Source organism: Palaemon carinicauda, chromosome 22 (assembly GCF_036898095.1).
Source record: "Palaemon carinicauda isolate YSFRI2023 chromosome 22, ASM3689809v2, whole genome shotgun sequence".
Lineage (NCBI taxonomy): Eukaryota > Metazoa > Arthropoda > Malacostraca > Decapoda > Palaemonidae > Palaemon > Palaemon carinicauda.
In genome coordinates, this window is record NC_090746.1 from 85353127 (window position 1) to 85376147 (window position 23021).

General features: G+C 44.5%; 1 protein-coding gene across 1 annotated transcript in view; it reads right to left on the reverse strand.

The window, feature by feature from the left end:
* LOC137616576 (probable acyl-CoA dehydrogenase 6) overlaps window positions 1-23021 on the reverse strand; it is a 93522-nt gene that overhangs the window by 40838 nt on the left and 29663 nt on the right. Inside the window, exon 5 of the mRNA XM_068346455.1 lies at window positions 21226-21365. Within this exon, the coding sequence (XP_068202556.1) occupies window positions 21226-21365 (140 nt within the window). The remainder of the gene's footprint in view (window positions 1-21225; window positions 21366-23021) is intronic.

Genomic DNA, 23021 nt, shown 5'->3' on the forward strand with positions numbered 1-23021 from the left:
CAGGGGGGTGGGTAGAGACCAGCATATATGTTAACATTAAGAGCTAAGTATTTCGTATTTCATTTTAGCAGTTATTCAAAATAACAAACATAAAATTAATAAGTACCTGGTAAGGAAGTCGACTTGAACAATTACTCTGCCTTTTTTAAGTACGTCTTCCTTACTGAGCCTCGCGATCCTCATAGGATGCTGAGCGACTCCTAGGAGCTGAAGTATGAAGGTTTGCAACCCATACTAAAGGACCTCATCAAAACCCCTAATCTAGGCGCTTCTCAAGAAAGAATTTGACCACCCGCCAAATCAACCAGGATGCGAAAGGCTTCTTAGCCTTCCGGACAACCCAAAAAACAACAATAAAAAGCATTTCAAGAGAAAGATTAAAAAGGTTATGGGATTAGGGGAATGTAGTGGTTGAGCCCTCACCCACTACTGCACTCGCTGCTACGAATGGTCCCAGGGTGTAGCAGTTTTCGTAAAGAGACTGGACATCTTTAAGGTAAAATGATGCGAACACTGACTTGCTTCTCCAATAGGTTGCATCCATTACACTCTGCAGAGATCTGTTTTGTTTGAAGGCCACTGAAGTTGCGACAGCTCTAACTTCATGTGTCCTTACCTTCAGCAAAGCATGGTCCTCCTCATTCAGATGGGAATGAGCTTCTCGAATCAAAAGTCTGATATAATAAGAAACTGCATTCTTCGACATAGGTAAAGAAGGTTTCTTAATGGCGCACCATAAAGCTTCTGACTGTCCACGTAATGGTTTAGTACGTCTCAAATAGTACTTAAGAGCTCTTACAGGGCATAGTACTCTTTCTTGTTCATTTCCAACCAAATTAGCAAGGCTTGGAATATCGAACGATTTGGGCCAAGGACGAGAAGGAAGTTCGTTTTTGGCTAAAAAACCAAGCTGTAAGGAACATGTAGCCGTTTCAGATGTAAATCCAATGTTCCTGCTGAAGGCGTGTATCTCACTGACTCTTTTAGCTGTTGCTAAGCAGACGAGGAAAAGAGTTTTCAAAGTGAGATCTTTAAAAGAGGCTGATTGAAGTGGTTCGAACCTTGCTGACATAAGGAATCTTAGTACCACGTCTAAGTTCCAACCTGGTGTGGCCAACCGACGCTCCTTCGAGGTCTCAAAAGACTTAAGGAGGTCCTGTAGATCTTTGTTGTTGGAAAGATCTAAGCCTCTGTGACGAAGACTGCTGCCAACATGCTTCTGTAACCCTTGATCGTGGGAGCTGAAAGGGATCTTTCCTTCCTTAGGTATAAAAGGAAGTCAGCTATCTGAGTTACAGAGGTACTGGTTGAGGATACAGATTTCGACTTGCACCAGCTTCGGAAGACTTCCCACTTCGACTGGTAGACTTTGAGAGTGGATGTCCTCCTTGCTCTAGCAATCGCTCTGGCTGCCTCCTTCGAAAAGCCTCTAGCTCTCGAGAGTCTTTCGATAGTCTGAAGGCAGTCAGACGAAGAGCGTGGAGGCTTGGGTGTACCTTCTTTACATGCGGCTGACGCAGAAGGTCCACTCTTAGAGGAAGTGTTCTGGGAACGTCTACTAGCCATTGCAGTACCTCGGTGAACCATTCTCTCGCGGGCCAGAGGGGAGCAACCAACGTCAACCTTGTCCCTTCGTGAGAGGCGAACTTCTGCAGTACTCTGTTGACAATCTTGAACGGGGGGAACGCATAAAGGTCTAGATGGGACCAATCCAGAAGAAAGGCATCTATGTGAACTGCTGCTGGGTCCGGAATCGGTGAGCAATAAATTGGGAGCCTCTTGGTCATCGAGGTTGCGAACAGATCTATGGTAGGCTGACCCCACAAGGCCCATTGTCTGTTGCATACATTCTTGTGAAGGGTCCACTCTGTTGGGATGATTTGACCCTTCCGGCTGAGGCGGTCTGCCATGAAATTCATGTCGCCTTGAATGAACCTCGTTACTAGGGATATGTTTCGATCTCTTGACCAGGTGAGGAGGTCCCTTGCGATCTCGTACAACGTCATCGAATGAGTCCCTCCTTGCTTGGAGATATACGCCAAGGCTGTGGTGTTGTCGGAGTTCACCTCCACCACCTTGCCTAGAAGGAGGGACTTGAAGCTTCTCAAGGCCAGATGAACTGCCAGTAGCTCCTTGCAGTTGATGTGCAACGTTCTTTGATCCGTATTCCACGTGCCCGAGCATTCCCGACCGTCCAATGTCGCACCCCAGCCCGTGTCCGATGCGTCCGAGAAGAGAAGGTGGTCGGAGGTCTGAACAGCCAGTGGCAGACCCTCCCTGAGGAGAATGTTGTTCTTCCACCAAGTCAGTGACGACTTCATCTTCTCGGAAATAGGAACCGAGACCGCTTCTAGCGTCTTGTCCTTTCTCCAGTGAACAGCTAGGTGAAATTGAAGGGGTCGGAGGTGGAGTCTCCCTAACGCGATGAACTGGTCCAGTGATGAAAGCGTCCCTATCAGACTCATCCACTGTCTGACTGAACATCGGTCCTTCTTCAGCATGTTCTGGATGCATTCTTGGGCTTGACTGATTCTGGGGGCCGACGGAAAAGCCCGAAAAGCTTGACTCTGAATCTCCATCCCTAGGTATACTATAGTTTGGGATGGGACGAGTTGGGACTTTTCCAAATTGACCAGGAGACCCAATTCCTCGGTCAGATCCAGAGTCCACTTTAGATTCTCCAGACAGCGACGACTTGACGCAGCTCTTAAAAGCCAGTCGTCCAAATAGAGGGAGGCTCTGATGTCTGCTAAATGCAGGAATTTGGCAATATTCCTCATCAGTTTGGTAAAAACTAGAGGTGCCGTGCTTAGGCCAAAGCACAGGGCTTGGAACTGGTATACAACCTTCCCGAAAACGAACCTTAGAAAAGGTTGGGAATCTGGGTGGATGGGGACGTGGAAGTAAGCGTCCTTTAGGTCTAACGAGACCATCCAGTCTTCCTTCCTGACCGATGCTAGAACCGACTTTGTCGTCTCCATGGTGAACGTCTGCTTTGTGACAAAGACATTCAGAGCACTGACGTCTAGCACCGGTCTCCACCCTCCTGTCTTCTTCGCCACTAAGAAGAGACGGTTGTAGAAGCCCGGGGATTGATGGTCCCGGACTATGACTACCGCTCCCTTTTGAAGTAAGAGAGACACCTCTTGCTGTAAAGCTAGCCTCTTGTCCTCCTCTCTGTACCTGGGAGAGAGGTCGATGGGAGTTGTTGCTAGAGGGGGCTTGCGCAAGAATGGAATCCTGTACCCCTCTCTGAGTAACTTCACAGACTGTGCGTCTGCGCCCCTGTTCTCCCAGGCCTGCCAGTAGTTCTTGAGCCTGGCTCCCACTGCTGTCTGAAGAAGGTGGCAGTCAGACTCTGCCTCTAGAGGACTTGGAACCCTTCTTCTTGCTCCCACGTTGACTTTCGGCACGAGCACCTCCTCTGCTGGAGGCTCTGCCACGAAAGGGCGGAATGAACCTTGACGCTGGAGTGTCCATCCTGGGTCTAGGCACGGATGGCAAAGGGGTGGCTTTGCGTGCGGATGACGCCACCAGGTCATGAGTGTCTTTCTGGATCAAGGAGGCGGCAATCTCCTTGATCAACTCTTCATGGAAGAGACACTTCGAGAGCGGAGCAAACATAAGTTCCGACTTTTGACATGGGGTGACTCCAGCAGACAAGAAGGAGCAAAGATGATCCCGCTTCTTGAGGACCCCGGACACGAAAGAAGCCGCAAGCTCACTAGAACCATCCCGTATGGCTTTGTCCATGCAGGACATAATGAGCATGGAAGTTTCCTTATCAGAAGGGGAGGTCTTCCTGCTCAACGCTCCCAAACACCAGTCCAAGAAGTTAAAGACTTCGAATGCACGGAAAACTCCTTTCATAAGATGGTCCATATCCGAAGGAGTCCAGCAAATCTTGGAGCGTCTCATAGCCAGCCTGCGGGGAGAGTCTACCAGACTTGAGAAGTCGCCCTGGGCAGAGGCAGGAACTCCCAAGCCGAGAACTTCTCCCGTGGCATACCAGACGCTAGATCTGGAAGCAAGCTTGGCCGGGGGAAACATGAAGGTTGTCTTCCCAAGTTGCTTTTTGGACTGCAACCACTCTCCCAGTACCCTTAAAGCTCTCTTGGACGAGCGCGCGAGTACGAGCTTCGTAAAGGCAGGTGCTGCTGACTGCATGCCTAAAGCGAACTCAGAGGGAGGCGAGCGTGGTGCTGCAGACACAAACTGATCCGGATATAAATCCTTGAACAGCGCAAGCACTTTCCTAAAGTCTAAGGAGGGAGGCGTGGTCTTGGGTTCGTCGATGTCCGAGTGTTGGTCGTCAAGATGTGCAGCTTCGTCATCATCAGAGAGTCCATCGTCTGAATGTTGAGGAGGAAGCGGCAAAGGAGTAGGTAAAAGCTGGACGGCTGAGTCCGGCAGCACGGGTGCATGCGTGACTGTACTGGACCCAACGTCATGCAACTGTTGGTCAGTCTGAGAACTGGCAACAACCATAGCTGAGTGGGGACGCAAAGCGTCTACTCCTGACTGTGGTCGGATAGCGGAGACCACCGTGGGTTGCGGAGGCTGACGCACCGCGTCAAAACACGGCAGCTTAACTCCACCCTCCTGTTGTTGTGGTAGCACACGAACGTCAACGGAGGGTTCCGTGCGTCGGTGAACGTCAACATGCGTCTGGCAGGGTCGACTGCGCATGGGTGGAGGAGCTCTCACAGCTGGAGTAAGGGAGCAGGCAGCCTCAGCGTCTGCTGGGCGCACAACCGTGGTAGGTTGTAGGCTAACGGGTGCAGCGTCAACCTTCTCCGCACGAAACTCCTGCATAAAGGAAGCTAACTGAGTCTGCATAGACTGTAGCAAAGACCACTTAGGGTCTACAGCAGCTGGTGCGGCAACAGACGGAGTTACTGCCTGTTGCGGTACCACTTTGCCTCTCTTAGGAGGTGTGCAGTCGTCGGAGGACTGCAGCGAGTCCGAACTGACCCAGTGGCTACACCTGGGCCGTTGGACTTGCTCGGAAGGGACCTTGCGTTTAAGAGGCCGTGAGACCTTGGTCCATCGTTTCTGGCGTAAAACCTCTTCCGCAGACGAGGAATGAACGGGCTCACTCGTCTTCTTGTGGGTGGGACGATCTAGGCAAGATACGTCCGAAACCCCGGAGGGAACGTCTGTCCGCTGATTAAAGCCTGTCGAACCCTTTGGTCGTACGACATTGCTTCTCCCCTGGGCTTGGGAGCTTGCAAGAGGTCCCGGACTGGGAGGACGACAGGCACGAACAGACGCACCCTCATGCGTAACACTGACACTTTTCACTGCACAAACACTCACTTCACTTCCCACTGCACTCTTACCTTTCAACTCCCTGACGTCAGCCATGAGTTGATTGCGGTCATTCGCCAATGACTCGACTCTCTCACCTAGAGCCTGGATGGCACGCATCATATCTGCCATCGAAGGTTGATGAGAGCTAGCAGGGGGGTCGGGTGCAACCACTACAGGGGAAGGAATAGGTTGTGGGGCATGGGGAGAGGAAAAATCTACTGAGCGAGACGAACTCCTCCTGATTCTATCCTTCTCTAGTCTACGTGCATATTTCAGGAATTCTTGAAAATCGAATTCCGAAAGCCCAACGCATTCCTCACATCGATCTTCCAATTGACAGGCTTTACCCCTACAATTGGAACAAATGGTGTGCGGATCGATAGAGGCCTTCGGAAGACGCCTTGAACAGTCCCTAGCGCTACACTTCCTGTACTTGGGGACTTGAGAAGGGTCAGACATCTTGAATTAGTCAAAGGGGGGAATTCAAAATCTATCCAAGTCGTCAACAAATAATCCAAAATTCAATAAAAGAATGCAAGGAAGTATTGAAGATAACTTCTGCACAGCGATAGCTAATAACCAGAAATGAATACTTCACCAAATAACGTGAAAATCAATCCAGAAAACAACAGCGTATTTAGTAGGTCTTGCCGGTGGCACGACAGAGAGAAAATTGGTTCTGTGTTGACATGGAGTACTTGAGTACCTGCTCGACAGATGGCGCTGTTGATGTACACCCCCACCTGTATAGCGATCGCTGGCGTATTTCGTCCTTAGGTTTTTCTGTCGGGCAGCAGAGCTGACAGCTATATGATCACCGGGTAAGTTTAATATTGAAAAATTAATATTATGATAATCTAAATGTTATTCCTACCATTATAACAGTACCATTAAAATTACTGAAAGGTTAGGGAAAGAAAAGATAAAAGTTGCTGAGAACATGACCACAACTAGATGTTCACATTTTCTCAGCTGGACTCGTATGGATAAAAATTGATTTCATTGCTAATATGGAATTTTTCCTCAAATAGGCTATTTATCATGCCAATAAAATGTAAGGTAAATTGGGTTTGGTTACATTTATTATCAGTTGCTGTACCTAGGCCTACGCTAGCCTACCAATACCTGAAAAGATAATGGTTTCGATAGGTTTTGTGGCACGTGACTCGGCTTCGCAGATACAGAGAATTCATTTTTGAGAACTGGCAACTGCATAAAAGGGGAATCACACAATCTAAACATACATATTTCAAGACCCTACTGTACTGTACTTTAAAGGTGTGATTTATTCCTACGTGTCATACAAACCCTGGTTCTTTCATTAAGGAGACTCCCTGGAAGTTCCTTGGAATCAAACTAGAATGTTCAAATTCTTCCCTGTAAGTGATCAATAATCAAACTGCATGGGTACAAAACAAGGACAACTGCCACTCCCTATCTGTCAATCATGTGGATGAAAGACTGATATGCCTCAAGTTATACATAAGTACAAGTACTATACCTGATCAATACTGGAGAACCCTTTCCCCAAAAAGGGATGTTACTTGGAGTCAGATACCAAGTATAATCACTAATGGGTTTGTATAAGACCCACCATCCTACTGCTCGTTACAGGAGGATGGGAAGGGTCACTTCTTTAAATTTAAAGAATGGTGCTCTGAAGTGAAACTTACCAGCATCTAGTCCCACCAGCTTGAAACATTTGACCACTTTGTCCCCTTAAGAGCCAGTTATACTACTGTACTGATCATTCTAGACTTACATCTACACGTTACCATAGAAGAAATGCATTCTTGTCCTGTGTGGGAGTTTGGCTGGTTACACAACAACTTGGGCAGCCACCACAGGTCCAAGCACAAAGGTGTTAAAAGACTTGTGAATAAACTCCCACAAGTAAAAGGCAGTGAAGGTGGTCTGTCTTCCTGACACCAGCCTTCAGAACAGGGTCCTCCTCAAAGCAAGGGTGTGCCCAATACTCTAACTTCATGAGCTCTAGTCCTAACCAGAGGCCGAAACTCTTTCTTCAGCCGAGGCATAAGCCTCAAGGATCATCTCACAAAGCCAGAAAGAGACCGTGCTCCTTTACACCTCTTCCTTGGATCTACCAGGGTTAAAGCAGTCTCCAATATTCAGGCCTGAGGTGTTGCTTCCTTCTCCGATAGCACCGCTGAGCTCTTACAGAACACATAAGCACCTCCTCTTGATCATCACCCGATGCCTCCTAGAGGGAGGGGATGGAGAAGGACTCAAACATGGGGTCCTATGTTGCCGGGTTCTGAATCTTGGCCAAGAAGTCCAGCAAAAAACTGAAGGAGACCTCCTTCCAACTCTCAGCGTGAGCGACTATATAAGAGACTGTGCAACTCGCCAACTCTCTTAGCCGATGCTAAAGCTACCAGAAAGATACTCTTGAGTTAAATCCTACTCTAACAGCCTCCTCAAAGGCTCGAACGGGGTACCCCGAAGAGCCTTGAGAACCAAATTCACGTCCCAATCCAGGGGTTGGAGATCCCGGGATGGGAAAGACTGTTCAAAGCTTCTCACATCAAAAGACAACTCCCAAGAAGAGAAGTCTAAACACTTGTCGAAAGACCATACTTGAGTCCAAGCAGCAGCCTATGACAGCAGCGACTGAGAAACACTTCGTCAAGCGAAGGAAGACAAAGAAATCACCAATCGTGCTAGAGTTGTTCTGACCGGAGATATACCACTTCTACGATACCAATCGCAGAGATTGGCCTTTGAGATAGGTGGGCAGCTGTAGAAGACCTCCAGATATCTCCTTTGCAGTGCCTCGTAAAAAGCCTTTCGGTAGGAAGAGATGCTAGATAGTTGCTACCTGAGAAGCACTAATGACCCCACAGCATGGTGGTATCTCTGCCAATGTGGCTGACAGAGAAGAGTGGGCTACAGTGGTAGTTCTCTCAGAACCTCAACCAGAAGAGCAAGTAGATCATGATACCACTTGGCAAGAAACCATCTGGGAGCTACCATAGGGTCATCCTAATTCCTGGCATAACTAAAACTGTTGATTACTGGCTGAATTAGGATGTATGGCGAAAGGGTGAGGTTTTCCTCGTCGAACCACCAGACAAGATCATCCCGATCCTCTAGTTCTACTGAAACAGGAAGAATAGGGGGATCCTTGTTGGCTGAGCAGTGATCCTTCAGACACCACTGAAGAGATCTCTGGTGAGACACCCATGGGGAACAAGCTTCTCCAACAAGGAAAGGTGACAGAGAAGACATTGTCAGCGGCAAAGTGGGACTTTTGTTTTGGATGGACAGGGTCACATAAATCCCATGAGCCTGCTGATGCGATTATCTATATACACGAATCCTACCTGATCTTGAAGTAACTGCCTCTCCAAGGAGGCCAGGATCAACCAGTCGTTGAAATACATCAGAAGACGTATCCCGTGTGAGTGGACCATATTATCATCATCGAATCTTGGTTTGTCCCCCAAAGTGCTGATAACAGTAATTAAGGGTATGACATCTTTGATAAAACACTAGCTGAATTTCTTCTAACTGCAGACGCTCTTGAAAAAGAGATACAAGTTCATCTACCTATTAGATATTCTAACAAAGCCAAAATATGGAAAATTTACTGATTTTATCTTTGTTAACCAATGATGAATAACTCTGCAACATGCTTCAACTCAGCAATAGCAAAACATGATCACTTCGCACAATGTTCACACAACACAACACTGTAGTGATATACTAAAAAACAACTTACTCAACTTGTTTATAACAATAAAAAAAAAGGAAAAACAAATGCTTCTCTCATCCTCAGAAAAATCTCTAGAGATTCCTTCTCTTTAAATGAACTATAGATAATAATCTTGTAATTCTAAACTCTAGCGCATGAGATGTTTACTCTTATTCTTAAATCTCTCCAAATTAGTTTAAACTAGAGAATCATGATCAGCATACACAGTTAAAATAGGGTCAGTATGTGCATAAGCCTCAATGTTATATGGCTGAGACTAAACTAATGAATTCCTTCTCAATAGTTCAGTTTCTTTGAATAATACATAACTGGGTGCTTGTCCCATTCACTTCTTTTGACAAGACTCCTATGCCAGTGTCACTGGCATAGGTTGCTACATTATATACCTGACTAAAAACAGTTAACAATACTACTGGCTCATGAATCATTAGAGCCTTTAATTTGTTGAAAGCATTTATGAACTTATTACCAAATACGAAACTTCATCCTTCAAGAAATTAGTTATGGGAGCATTTATTCTGAAAAATTGGGCACAAATCTTCGGAAATGTAAAACCATTTCGAGAAATTTCATGCCTTGTTTTTTAGTTATCAGGAAATTGATTATAGTTTCTGTGTTCCCAGTTTTTGGACCAATATTTCCGAGACCCACTTTATGACCTACAGGTATATAAGTACAGTAATATGATTTCACAAATTCCCATTTCTTTAGATTTAGAACAAGATTTGATATTTCTAGGATTTCCACAACTCTTGCGAAATTCTTAAATGTTCTTCCCAAGTTTCTAAGAACATCACAAGGTCATGTAAATACATGACACAGTTGTCAATGTCATATAGTAATTAATTCACTAACCTTTGGAAAGTATTGGCTGCATTCTTTAAACCAAAAGCCATAACTCTGGATTCGTAACTGTCGAAAGATGTTAAAGCAGATATTTTCTGGACCTGAGGTAATTGTCAGTAACCTTTGGCCAAATCAAGCTTGTAAATGAGTTTAGCATTTCCGATTCTATCTAAAAACTCATCAATACTTGTAAGGGGGACATTACTTTAATTAAGTTACACTGTTTACTTTTCTGAAATCAATACACATCCTATATAATCCATCTTTGTTTTTCACCAAAACTGCCAGAGAGCACAATTCACTCTTGCTAGGAACTATCAAATCATTACCTAGCATATATTTAATTTCCCTTCTTATTGAAATTGCATCCTGTGAGCTCAAGTGATATGGACTTTTTCTAATGAGTTTTGTATCCTGTAACTAAATATCATACTCTAAAAGATAAGTTAAACCTAATTCATTGCTAACAATTTATGGATAATTCTAAAAAATTCCTAACAGTTCTTCTTGTTCCAAGCTAAGGTTAAATACCTTGAAAATCTTATGCACATCAGAGTTTTTCTCAATATTAATTTCTGTCTGCACACAGTTACTACAGGAACTGCGTTCATTATATTTCTTTAGCAAGTTTATATGAACCCAGCTCTACACCTACTGATATCAATTAAGTAGTTTAAATTTCCCGTTTTTCAAAGATAGAAAAGGGAGAAAAGGGACCTAAGAGCTTATAAAATAACATGGAACCTTCTTTCTGAAGTCTGCAGAGGCTTGACGGGAGCAACAACGGGGTCCAGGGGCGAAACAGTGGGTGCAGTGCGGACCATTTCGACTGGCGACAGCCAATAATTGTCTGTGAACGATCGAACTACTGCTAGTCCTTGGGTAAAAGGTATCTCCCGGAGAAAGCGTAACCTGTCTGCTTCCTTCGCTTTCCGACCACTTTATTTGGGATAATACCCAACTTTTCACATAAGAAATCAGGCTTAGCATAGGCAGCCTTGGAATCTAGGTATCGCTGATACCTAGACAAGTGAGCAGGCAACGAAGGAACAGCGGTGACTGGAGGACGAGATGGACCACGAATAGTGGTAGTCATGGTCCTACGCTTTGGATCCAATGGAGAACTAGAACTCCCAGAAGATAACCATGAGGATGCTAAGTACAGGTTGCAAAGGTTTCTCTGGTGGTCAGGTCATGACAGGACCACTTGTAGCCTGTTTGATAGCCTCAATGAGCTCCTAAACGCATGACACATCCCTTACGAATGAGAAGGCGGCCGAAAGGCGTCTAGGCTGCAAAGATTATTCGTACATGCACTGATCGCAAGACCAAGCTTCTCCTGGTGAGAGAATAGCTAATCACAGGCGTGATACCATAGTGGAGCTCACCAAAGGAGAAGGGAAATTACCAGATTCAGTGGCATAAATGTTTGGCAATGTTTCGTAAGTGCGAACATTACATGCGCTTCAGCTAGACCAAGATCTGTTCGCTCGCAAGCCTAAGCTTCACCAGCTGGCACGCAAACACTCACAAGCGCAATTATAGATGGTTTGCGAATCACCTGTACCTCGTGCGTGCTCAGAAAAGGACACTGCGCTTGGATGGTGGTGAGCGAGGCAAGATTGGTTTGGCTGACAATGTTCACTGCAACTGCCAACATTCATCAAACCAAACTGGGGCTCCTCCCGAAGGAGATGCCCTAGGCAAAACCCCAGAGGGTAAAGCAATCTCAAGACTTGCAGAGACTCATGGTCCTCTTAGGCAAGGTGGAAAGTGTCTTTAACTTCGGAGATTTGTTGGCCACAGTCACCACATTACTCTAAAGAGCATAACTTCGGGGAGTTAATGCGAGGTGGCGAAGAACCCTGCACGCTTACGAGGCACTTGAATGGGAGCCCACTCAAGGGAGGAAAACCTCTCGAGCTGGTGAGAGCGTCGTTCATCCTCGTAGCATTGAGGTTCACATGAAACCTTAGATTGAGCGAACTCAGCATGCCGAGAAGACTCAGCAAGTGCACTCACCCCGGAGATGAGCACGCTAGGCTGGAACTTTGAAGAGAACCTGCATTCTCAGGTGGGCTAGGAATTGCGAAGGAAGACTCCACCTGTGGCACAATACTGGCTGAAAGGGACTCCCCTCCAGCGGCTCTGTGAGGAAAGTCAAGATCGACTACTATGGAAGCAGCTGTGCGCTTCTGCTGTGCCCCAAGCTTCAACACCTCCAACACCTAATTAGTAGGTTGGCCAGGGCACCAGCCAACCATTGAGATACTACCGCTAGAGAGTTATGGGGTCCTTTGACTGGCCAGACAGTACTACATTGGATCCTTCGCTCTGGTTACAGTTCATTTTTCCTTTGCTTATACACACACCAAATAGTCTGACCTATTCTTTACACATTCTCCTCTGTCCTCATACACCTGACAACACTGAGATTACTAAACAATTCTTCTTCACCCAAGGGATTGCTGCACTGTAATTTTTCAGTGGCCACATTCATCTTGGTAAGGGTAGAAGAGACTCTTTAGCTATGGTAAGCAGCTCTTCTAGGAGCAGGACAGTCCAAAATTAAAACATTCTTCTCTCATCTTGGGTAGTGCCATAGCCTCTGTACCATGGTCTTCCACTGTCTTGGGTTAGAGTTCTCTTGCTTGAGGGTACACTCAGGCACACTACTCTATCTTATTTCTCTTCCTCTTGCTTTGTTAAAGTTTTTATAGCTTATATAGAAGATATTTATTTTAATATTACTGTTCTTAAAATATTTTATTTTTCCTCATTTCCTTTCCTCAATGGGCTATTTTTACTGTTGGAGCCCCTAGGCTTATAGCATCCTGCTTTTCCAACTAGGATTGTAGCTTAGCAATTAATAATAATAAAAATAATAATAATAATAATAATAATAATAATAATAATAATAATAATAATAATAACAGCCGTTTCTTAATTGAGGAACCCAAAAGCCCCAAGGGAGGCCACAACTGATAGTGTTTGTTAGGGGGAAGCAGAGGGGTCTTCCAGGCCCAAAGGTTGTCCAGGGGTCAAATGGTCATCACTCTTATCCGATCGGCCTCCGGAGGAAACCAAAGGGGAAGAGGAAGGTGGGAGGGTACGAGGACCAAGGAGAGAGAAGTCGGTACTTCATCGACCTCAAAGATGAAATTGAAGGCGAAGAATCCCTTTCAAACTTCTTCTTTTTACGTCTACTGTACCGCTCCCACTAGGAGGATGACCACTACCGACACTTGGCACAAGAAGCCTCTGTGTAGCAGTGTCGTCTGCACGAAGGGCAAAGCCGGTGAGGATCCGTCTCCATCGCTGACATAAATGTATCTCAAGGGCGGCTCGAAATGCCAAGACAAAACCTCGTGTTTGCAGTCCTTAATTACCAAGCACTACTGAAAAGAAAGAAATCTTTTCAAGTTTTATAGGCAGTTAATAGAAAGTAATCTGAAAGAGAGACACGATATGTCTGCATTCAACCGTAGTCCAAGGAAAATTGAAAAGAGCTCACTTGCTAACTTGCAGAGGGTTGTTGACACCTCGCATGAAAGTTTTTATGGCTAAATCCAGCTCGCGCTGAAACATATATCTATAGTAAAGAAAAAAGGTTCGTAGCTGTGTTGGAACAAATGCAGAATAGTGATCAGGAGTCTATGAGTTGGGTGACCTTGTGTTATTGCACAACGATAGTATTTATGTGAACTAACTAGTTTTCCCCATGCCTCAGCACATATGTGTTCCAGGAATACAAGCACTGTTTGTGAGAATTGGAAATTAGAGCAGAGGTTCCAGTTTGAGAAGAGATATTAAAACAACCAGACCCTTTATACTATAGATTATGTGTCACCGTTTATACTATATATTATGTGTCACCCTTTTACACTATATATTATACATCAGGATTTTTCAAAAGTTAGTGAGTAATTGTTTTCTCCCTCTTAGCTCCATCTAATAAGTTTTTGAGATAAAATGAGTTACTACCACTGCACAGGTTACTCTGGCCCATGACATAAAATGTTATTTTCATTAGTAAAATAAATTTTTGAATATACTTACCCGATAATCATGTAGCTGTCAACTCTGTTGCCGACAGAAATCTACGGTCGGGATACGCCAGCGATCGCTATACAGGTGGGGGTGAACACCACAGCGCCATCTGTGGTCAGGTACTCCAGTACTTCTTGTCAACACCACCTCAATTTTTTCCTCGGTCCACTGGTTCTCTATGGGGAGGAAGGGTGGGTCAATTAAATCATGATTATCGGGTAAGTATATTCAAAAATTTATTTTACTAATGAAAATAACATTTTTCAATATTAATCTTACCCGATAATCATGTAGCTGATTCACACCCAGGGGGGTGGGTGAAAACCAGCATACATGTTAACAAAGAAGCTAAGTATCCCGTATTTTATTTTATTAGTTATTCAAAAATAACATAAAATAAATAAGTACCTGGTAAGGAAGACGACTTGAACCATTACTCTGCCTTTATTAAGTACGTCTTCCTTACTGAGCGTAGCGGTCCTCTTAGGATGCTGAACGACTCTTAGGTGCTGAAGTATAAAGGGCTGCAACCCATACTAAAGGACCTCATCACAACCTTTAACCTCGGCGCTTCTCAAGAAAGAATTGACCACCCGCCAAATCAACAAGGATGTGGAAGGCTTCTTAGCCGACCGTACAACCCATAAAAAGTATTCAAGAGAAAGGTTAAAAAAGGTTATGGGATTATGGGAATGTAGTGGCTGAGCCCCCGCCTACTACTGCATTCGTTGCTACGAATGGTCCCAGGGTGTAGCAGTTCTCGTAAAGAGACTGGACATCTTTGAGATAGAATGATGCGAACACTGACTTGCTTCTCCAATAGGTTGCATCCATAACACTCTGCAGAGAACGGTTCTGTTTGAGGGCCACTGAAGTAGCCACAGCTCTCACTTCATGTGTCCTTACCTTCAGCAAAGCAAGGTCTTCTTCCTTCAGATGAGAATGTGCTTCCCTAATCAGGAGCCTGAATAGGTAAGAAACTGAGTTCTTAGACCTTGGAAGAGAAGGCTTCTTGATAGCACACCATAAGGCTTCTGATTGTCCTCGTAAAGGTTATGACCTTTTTAGATAGTACCTAAGAGCTCTAACTGGGCAAAGTACTCTCTCCAGTTCGTCCCCCACCAAGTTGGACAGGCTTGGGATCTCGAACGACTTAGGCCAAGGACGTGAAGGAAGCTCGTTTTAGCAAAAAACCGAGCTGCAAGGAACATGTAGCCGTTTCAGATGTGAAAACTATGTTCCTGCTGAAGGCGTGGATCTCACTTACTCTTTTAGCTGTTGTCAAGCACACGAGGAAAAGAGTTTTTAATGTGAGGTCCTTAAAAGAGGCTGATTGGAGAGGTTCAAATCTTGATGACATAAGGAACCTTAGGACCACGTCTAGATTCCAGCCTGGAGTGGACAACCGACGTTCCTTTGAGGTCTCAAAAGACCTAAGGAGGTCCTGTAGATCTTTGTTGGTGGAAAGATCCAAGCCTCTGTGGCGGAAAACCGCTGCCAACATACTTCTGTAACCCTTAATCGTAGGAGCTGAAAGGGATCTTACGTTCCTTAGATGTAACAGGAAGTCAGCAATCTGGGTTACAGTGGTACTGGATGAGGAAAACTGCATTGGCCTTGTACCAGCTTCGGAAGACTTCCCCTTTAGACTGATAGACTCTGAGAGTGGATGTCCTCCTTGCTCTGGCAATCGCTCTGGCTGCCTCCTTCGAAAAGCCCCTAGCTCTTGAGTGTCTTTCGAAAGTCTGAAGGCAGTCAGACGAAGAGCGTGGAGGTTTGGATGTACCTTCTTTACGTGAGGTAGACGTAGAAGGTCCACTCCTAGAGGAAGAGTCCTGGGAATGTCGACCAGCCATTGCAGTACCTCTATGAACCATTCTCTCGCGGGCCAGAGCGGAGCCAACCAACGTCAGCCGTGTCCCTTTGCGAGAGGCGAACTTCTGAAGTACCCTGTTGACAATCTTGAACGGCGGGAATGCATACAGGTCGAGATGGGACCAATCCAGCAGAAAAGCATCCACGTGAACTGCTGCTGGGTCTGGAATCGGAGAACAATACAACGGGAGCCTCTAGGTTATCGAGGTAGCGAACAGATCTATGGTTGGCTGACCCCACATGGCCCAAAGTCTGCTGCAAACATTCTTGTGAAGGGTCCACTCTGTGGGGATGACCTGACCCTTCCGGCTAAGGCGATCTGCCATGACATTCATATCGCCCTGAATGAACCTCGTTACCAGCGTGAGCTTTCGATCTTTTAACCAGATGAGGAGGTCCCTTGCGATCTAGAACAACTTCCACGAATGAGTCCCTCCCTGCTTGGAGATGTAAGCCAAGGCTGTGGTGTTGTCAGAGTCCACCTCCACCACCTTGTTAAGCTGGAGGGACTTGAAGTTTATCAAGGCCGGATGAACCGCCAACAGCTCCTTGCAATAGATGTGAAGTGTCCTTAGCTCCTGATTCCATGTTCCCGAGCATTCCTGTCCGTCCAAAGTCGCACCCCAGCCCGTGTCTGATGCGTCAGAGAAGAGACGGCGGTCGGGTTTCTGAACAGCCAAAGGTAGACTTCCTTGAGAAGAAAGCTGTTCTTTCACCACGTGAGAGTAGACCTCCTCTCTTCGGAAACAGGAACTGAGATCGTCTCTAGCATCATTTCCTTTATCCAGTGAGCCGCTAGATGATACTGAAGGGGGCGGAGGTGGCGTCTCCCTAACTCGATGAACAAGGCCAGCGATGAAAGTGTCCCTGTTAGACTCATCCACTACCTGACTGAGCATCGGTTCCTTCTCAGCATGCTCTGGATGCAATCTAGGGCTTAGTAGATCCTTGGGGCCGACGGAAAAGCCCGAAAAGCTCGACTCTGAAGATCCATACCCAGGTAGACAATGGTCTGGGATGGGACGAGCTGGGACTCCTCAAAATTGACCAGGAGGCCCAGTTCCTTGGTCAGATCCATAGTCCATCTGAGAATCTCCAGACAGCGACGACTTGTGGGAGCTCTTAAAAGCCAGTCGTCTGACGGAGCCGGACACAAGATCATGGTACTGCTGCACAGTCTGTGAACTGTCAACCATGGGGAAGCGAGGAAGTACAGCGACAACCCGAAGCTGTCTAGACTGTCTGGGTCGTACAGACAACTCCTTATCGGGTTGCTGAGGTTGCCGCACTGCGTCACAACAAGTCACTTCTGCTGGTTGTTGAACGTCTTCCCAGTGACACACTGACTCCGTAAACAAAAAATCCTCTAACAAGGACTAAGCTTGGACTGCATGTCTTGCAACAAAGCTCAAGGTCTATGGGAGCAGGTGTGGTAACAGACGGGGTTAGCGACTGAAGTGGAACCATTACCCTCCCTGGAAGCATGTTATGCTTAAATAAAAGTCCATAGGAGGCTAAGCAGCTAAAGGCTCCTCTCCAAATGACAGAGTCCTCAAGGGAATATCAGAAGGAGGGAGAATAGCACTTTCTCATCTACAGGAACCATATCCGAGAAAAGCTAAGTTCTCTCAGTGAGGGTTTCACTGGTGCAAAAGCAGCAGACTAGAAGGCAACGTTATGAAACTGCTTGACAGTCTAGTGAGTTGGCAACAACCAAAGATGTGTGACTGAGGAGCATGCGGAAAGGTATGCAGAGCATGCTGTATGTAGAGCATGCTGTAAGGTAAGCAGAGCATGTTGCATGGCGTGCGGCTTATGCTGCATGGGATGAGGCTCATGCTGCATGGGATGAGGCTCATGCTGCATGGTATGAGGCTCATGCTGCATGGGATGAGGCTCATGCTGCAAGGGATGAGGCTCATGCCGCATGCGTTGAGGAGGATGCCGCATAGTATGAGGCTCCTGCCTCATGGGTTGAGGCGGTTGCCGCATAGCATGAGGCTCCTGCCTCATGGTTTGAGGAGGATGCCGCATAGCATGAGGCTCCTCATAGCATGAGACTCCTGCCTCATGGGTTGAGGAGGATGCCGCATAGCATGAGGCTCCTGCCTCATGGGTTGAGGAGGATGCCGCATAGCATGAGGCTGCCTCATGGGTAAAGGAGGTTGCCGCATAGCATGAGGCTCCTGCCTCATGGGTTGAGGAGGATGCCGCATAGCATGAGGCTCCTGCCTCATGGTTTGAGGAGGATGCCGCATAGCATGAGGCTCCTGTGAGGTTCCTGCCTCAAGAGTTGCGTCTGCCTCAAGGGTTGAGGAGGTAGCTGCGCAGAGAGAGGCTCATGCTGTGAAGAATGCGGTTGCTGCATGCGTTGAGGCGGCTGCCTCATAGCATGAGGTTCCTGCCTCAAGAGTTGCGTCTGCCTCAAGGGTTGAGGAGGTGGCTGCGCAGAGAGAGGCTCTTGCCTCAAGAGTTGAGGCTCTTGCCTCAAGAGTTGAGGTTCTTGCCTCAAGAGTTGAGGCTCTTGCCTCAAGAGTTGAGGTTCTTGCCTCAAGAGTTGAGGTTCTTGCCTCAAGAGTTGAGGCTCTTGCCTCAAGAGTTGAGGTTCTTGCCTCAAGAGTAGAGGCTCTTGCCTCAAGAGTTGAGGTTCTTGCCTCAAGAGTTGAGGTTCTTGCCTCAAGAGTTGAGGTTCTTGCCTCAAGAGTTGAGGCTCTTGCCTCAAGAGTTGAGGTTCTTGCCTCAAGAGTTGAGGCTCTTGCCTCAAGAGTTGAGGTTCTTGCCTCAAGAGTTGAGGCTCTTGCCTCAAGAGTTGAGGTTCTTGCCTCAAGAGTTGAGGCTCTTGCCTCAAGAGTTGAGGCGGTTGCCGCATAGCATGAGGCTCCTGCCTCAAGGAAAGTGGAGGTTGCTGCATAGCGCTGGTACCTGGCAACTCCCAAAGCGGCAGCTCACGCATGGAGGCAGGAGGAGCCTCAACATCATACGTCTGGCAGGGTGGACTGCGCAGAGGTGGAGGAGCGCTCGCAGGAGGAGGTGTGCTAACCTTCTCTGCCTGAAACTCCTGCATCAACACCGCAAGCTGAGACTGCATTGTCTGCAGCATAGACCACTAGAGTTTAAGAAAGACAACAACAAACGGAGCTACTGTCCGTTGAGACTGAGGGTCTAAAACAGCTGGTGCGGCAACAGACGGAGTTACTGCCTGTTGCGATACCACCTTGCCTCTCTGGGAGGTGTGCAGTTGTCGTACTGCAGCAAGTCCGAACTGACCCAGTGCTAATGGCACCACCTAGGAGTTGGACTTGCGCGGAAGGGACCGACTTGCACTTAAAAGCTGCAAGATTTGGTCCATGGTTTCTGCGAGAAACCTCTTCCGCAGACGAGGAATAAAAGGGCTCTCTCGTCTTTGTGTGGGTGGGGTGATCACGTCGGCTACGTGAGTTGGTTACACCCGAAACCACGGAGGGAAACGTCTGTTCGTCGATCAAGGCCTGATGAACCCATAAGTCCTTCGACGTTACTTCTCCCCTGGGCTTGGGAGCTTGTAAGAGGTCCCAGACTAGGCGAACAACTGGCACGAACAGACGAACCCTCGAACGCAACACTGTAACACTTTGCGCTTATCACTTTATCACTTTTGATTTTCTGTTTGCACTTACAGGTATTTCACTGAACTCGAAACTTTAAGTGGTTTGTACCTGAAACACGCAATTCTATCCTTCATTAAAAGTTAGTAATTGCGAAAACAGTATTACAATGTAACAGAAAAACATAATGAAAGATAAATAATTCAGTGGCTGGAAAAGAGACTAAACACTAGATCAAATAAACTACGTTTAAAATCTCTCACCGCATAAAGCCTGAGAACAAGAATAAAACTCTAGAAACGTTTACCTTCTTCCCCTAAAGAGACTAGGGAGAAGAGCAAAAACGATAACAACGTTACCCGCTTGAACGAAACGTTTATCCTCCTCTCTCTCCCTCCGTCTCTATCTCTCTCTCTCTCTCTCTTGACTTAGAACCTGAGAGATGAGCCCAATTATATATATCGTTAAAACATATTATTGTTAAAGGAAAAAAACTGAAAGATTTCCCAAATAAAAAGTTCCTTTATTAGAATTAAAACCATTTAAGCTAAGAAAGAATGAACAAAACGCTAGAATCGTTCTACTCTTACTGCAACGTGACACCGTGAATACTCTCTCTCTATCGTAACGATAGAGCGCAAGTTGAACGTTCTGAACGTCAACAACTGCAGAGACAAAACAAAACGTTAGTTCAACTTTGAAAACAGTACGAGACTATCAAAGAAATTCTTTCAAAAACATTAAAATAGCATAATATGTTAACAGGTAAAAACGAAATGACGGGCTCAATGTTAATTAACTTCGGTTCCAAGAAAAGACCGCCTACTATTAGGAAAGGTCGAATATAAACAAATATAAAAATTAATTTTAATAAGTTTATAATAAAAGGAAGTTAATCGAAGAGGCCTATAAAAGGCGGAGAGATATAAAATAAATCTATAACTTTTGTTAAGCAAAATTAAGAAAGAGAGTCTATACTCTCTTCGACACCAACACTTCCGTCTAAGGGAAGGGTCGGCCATTAAAAGTGAAAGAGAGTTCATACTCTCTTCGTCACCAAAATTAAATCAAATTAATTCCAAAAACTTGCTAAGCTAATGATAAAGCTTCCTGAATAGCGAAGGCTAAACTCTAGAGCAAATACATCACCAAATCGTGAGCAATAACTCCAGAATCAACAGCGTATCCATGTAGGTCTAGCCGGAGGCACGACAGAGGAAAAAAATTGAGGTGGTGTTGACAAGAAGTACTGGAGTACCTGACCACAGATGGCGCTGTGGTGTTCACCCCCACCTGTATAGCGATCGCTGGCGTATCCCGACCGTAGATTTCTGTCGGCAACAGAGTTGACAGCTACATGATTATCGGGTAAGATTAATATTGAAAAATACACCTTCCATATATGAGAAAGTATTCAAATAATCTGTACGTCTTGAAGAAGCCATTACAAATAAATTTTTTTCTTCTACTACTCATACAGAATGTAAGATTGAGAATACAAAATTTGGGTAGCCCATAGAGACGTAAGTCTCAAGTGAGACATTTTATTTACTAAGGTACTATTATAATAAGCATATTTTGGATTAAATATGTTTCTTTTAGAAACTTTTGTGAAGTTTAGAATACAGATTATGCTATGTACTCTAAAATTAAACTAGGGTATGGTGTAGCATTATGTAAGCAAATCAACAAACTTATTCCCATTTTGCCATTACCTGCATTTTTCTCACATCCACTTGTGTAATTAATGGAGAGGTTACCAAATTTGGGTAGAAACAAAATTATTTCTAAAAATCCTAAAACATATACTGTACCTCATACCTGCAACATCTGATATGTAAATCCCATGCCTTCTTTTCCTATGATGTTCTTGGCAGGTACTCTGACATCTTCAAAATAGATTTGTGCTGTGTCTGAACACCTCATTCCAATCTTGTCAATTCTCTTTGCCAAATGAATTCCTAAGAAAAGTTTTAAAGAAAAGTAAAAAGAATAAAATATTCCAACTTAAAAAGATACAGGAAAAGACGAAAAGAGGAAATCAAGTCTCCACATGAATGTTATTTACTTTTTTCACAGCTTTATAGATAAAAACGAGTTGCTACCAACAGTATTTCTATTCAATTAACGGCTTTTATTGCTTACAATGATCTTGGAATAACATTCACATTACTGATACCCCTGAAATACTTTTAAACTAAGATAAAGTCAACTTCCTATTTCTCGATAGAGCTATAACAGTATTTGTTAAGGTAATTCCAACAAAAATACATATCAGGATATATTTCTGGTGATACCGAAGTAACGTACTACAGATTTTGTTACCCCTGCTCTATCGGTTTGGTGCTACAGTTTATTTTAAACACTAAGGCCTTCAAATTCAATAAACAATAACCTCAGAATGAAATCAGGAATTAACCAACTTACTCTCAATGTTTCATTAAACTAATTTGAATAGCAAATTATAATAACAATTATAATAATAATAGTGTAATGATAATAAAAACATTAGCTTGAACTAATCCACAGCTTACTTTATTTCCTGTCATATAATTTTATATATATATATATATATATATATATATATATATATATATATATATATATATATATATATATATATATATATATATATATATATATATATATATATATATATATATATAAAGTTTATACCCTGTAATATGATACAAAAGTCTTATCTTCTCTGCTCATACTGTCAGATAACAACTTTGCTGTTGTGTTCCACCTGCCACAATTAAGAGACAAGGGTCACAAATGCAATGCACATTAATGGCAGCAATCTATGCTAAAAATGCCATACATTAGGTAGGAAGACTACCTTATCCCCATTCCACTAACAGTTCATCATTTTGTGTTTGTCAATTTACTCATAACACACATCCATAGATATTTCACTTTCATTCAGTGAGGTATGCTCTTACGCTAACCATAAACTATAGTTATATCACTTTGTTCAAGATATAATCAGAGCATGACACTCAAGAGCCTGAACAAGTTATCAGCCCATTGAATAATTTTGTTAAGAGAGTCAGTTTTCTCTCAACCATTGTCATTCTAACTCCCACAAATGATATGGAGAGATTATCTACAAATAGCGTTGAGAGAATATCTTGAGGAATTACAGATGATATCCCATTAATGGCTAGTGCAAATAGGATTAGACTTAGCATCAACTCCAGGAGGGCTACTGATGCGGTCCTTCGAACGAATAAACAAACAAATGATAAAGGAATGAACTAACACATTTATACCATCAAGTGATAACTAATGATATTTATACTTTTTAGTAATCAGTATGAAACCTTTGTTATTGATTATGTGATAGTTTGAATAAGTTTGGAAATTATGTTATGAATATTTATTCATATAGTACATACCCTTGATAGCGGTAACATGAATCAGCTGACAATGTTTATAAGTATCAGCTGGGCCCTGAATGAGATTTCCAAACTTATTCAAAAGCATCCTATAATAAATACTGAACTAATGTCCATGCTGTATGTTAATATTAACATGTGTTCTTAAAATATAGTTTTATGGTATAAGTGTTAGAGACCTAAGATTTTAAATGTCATAATCTTAAATATAAGAAC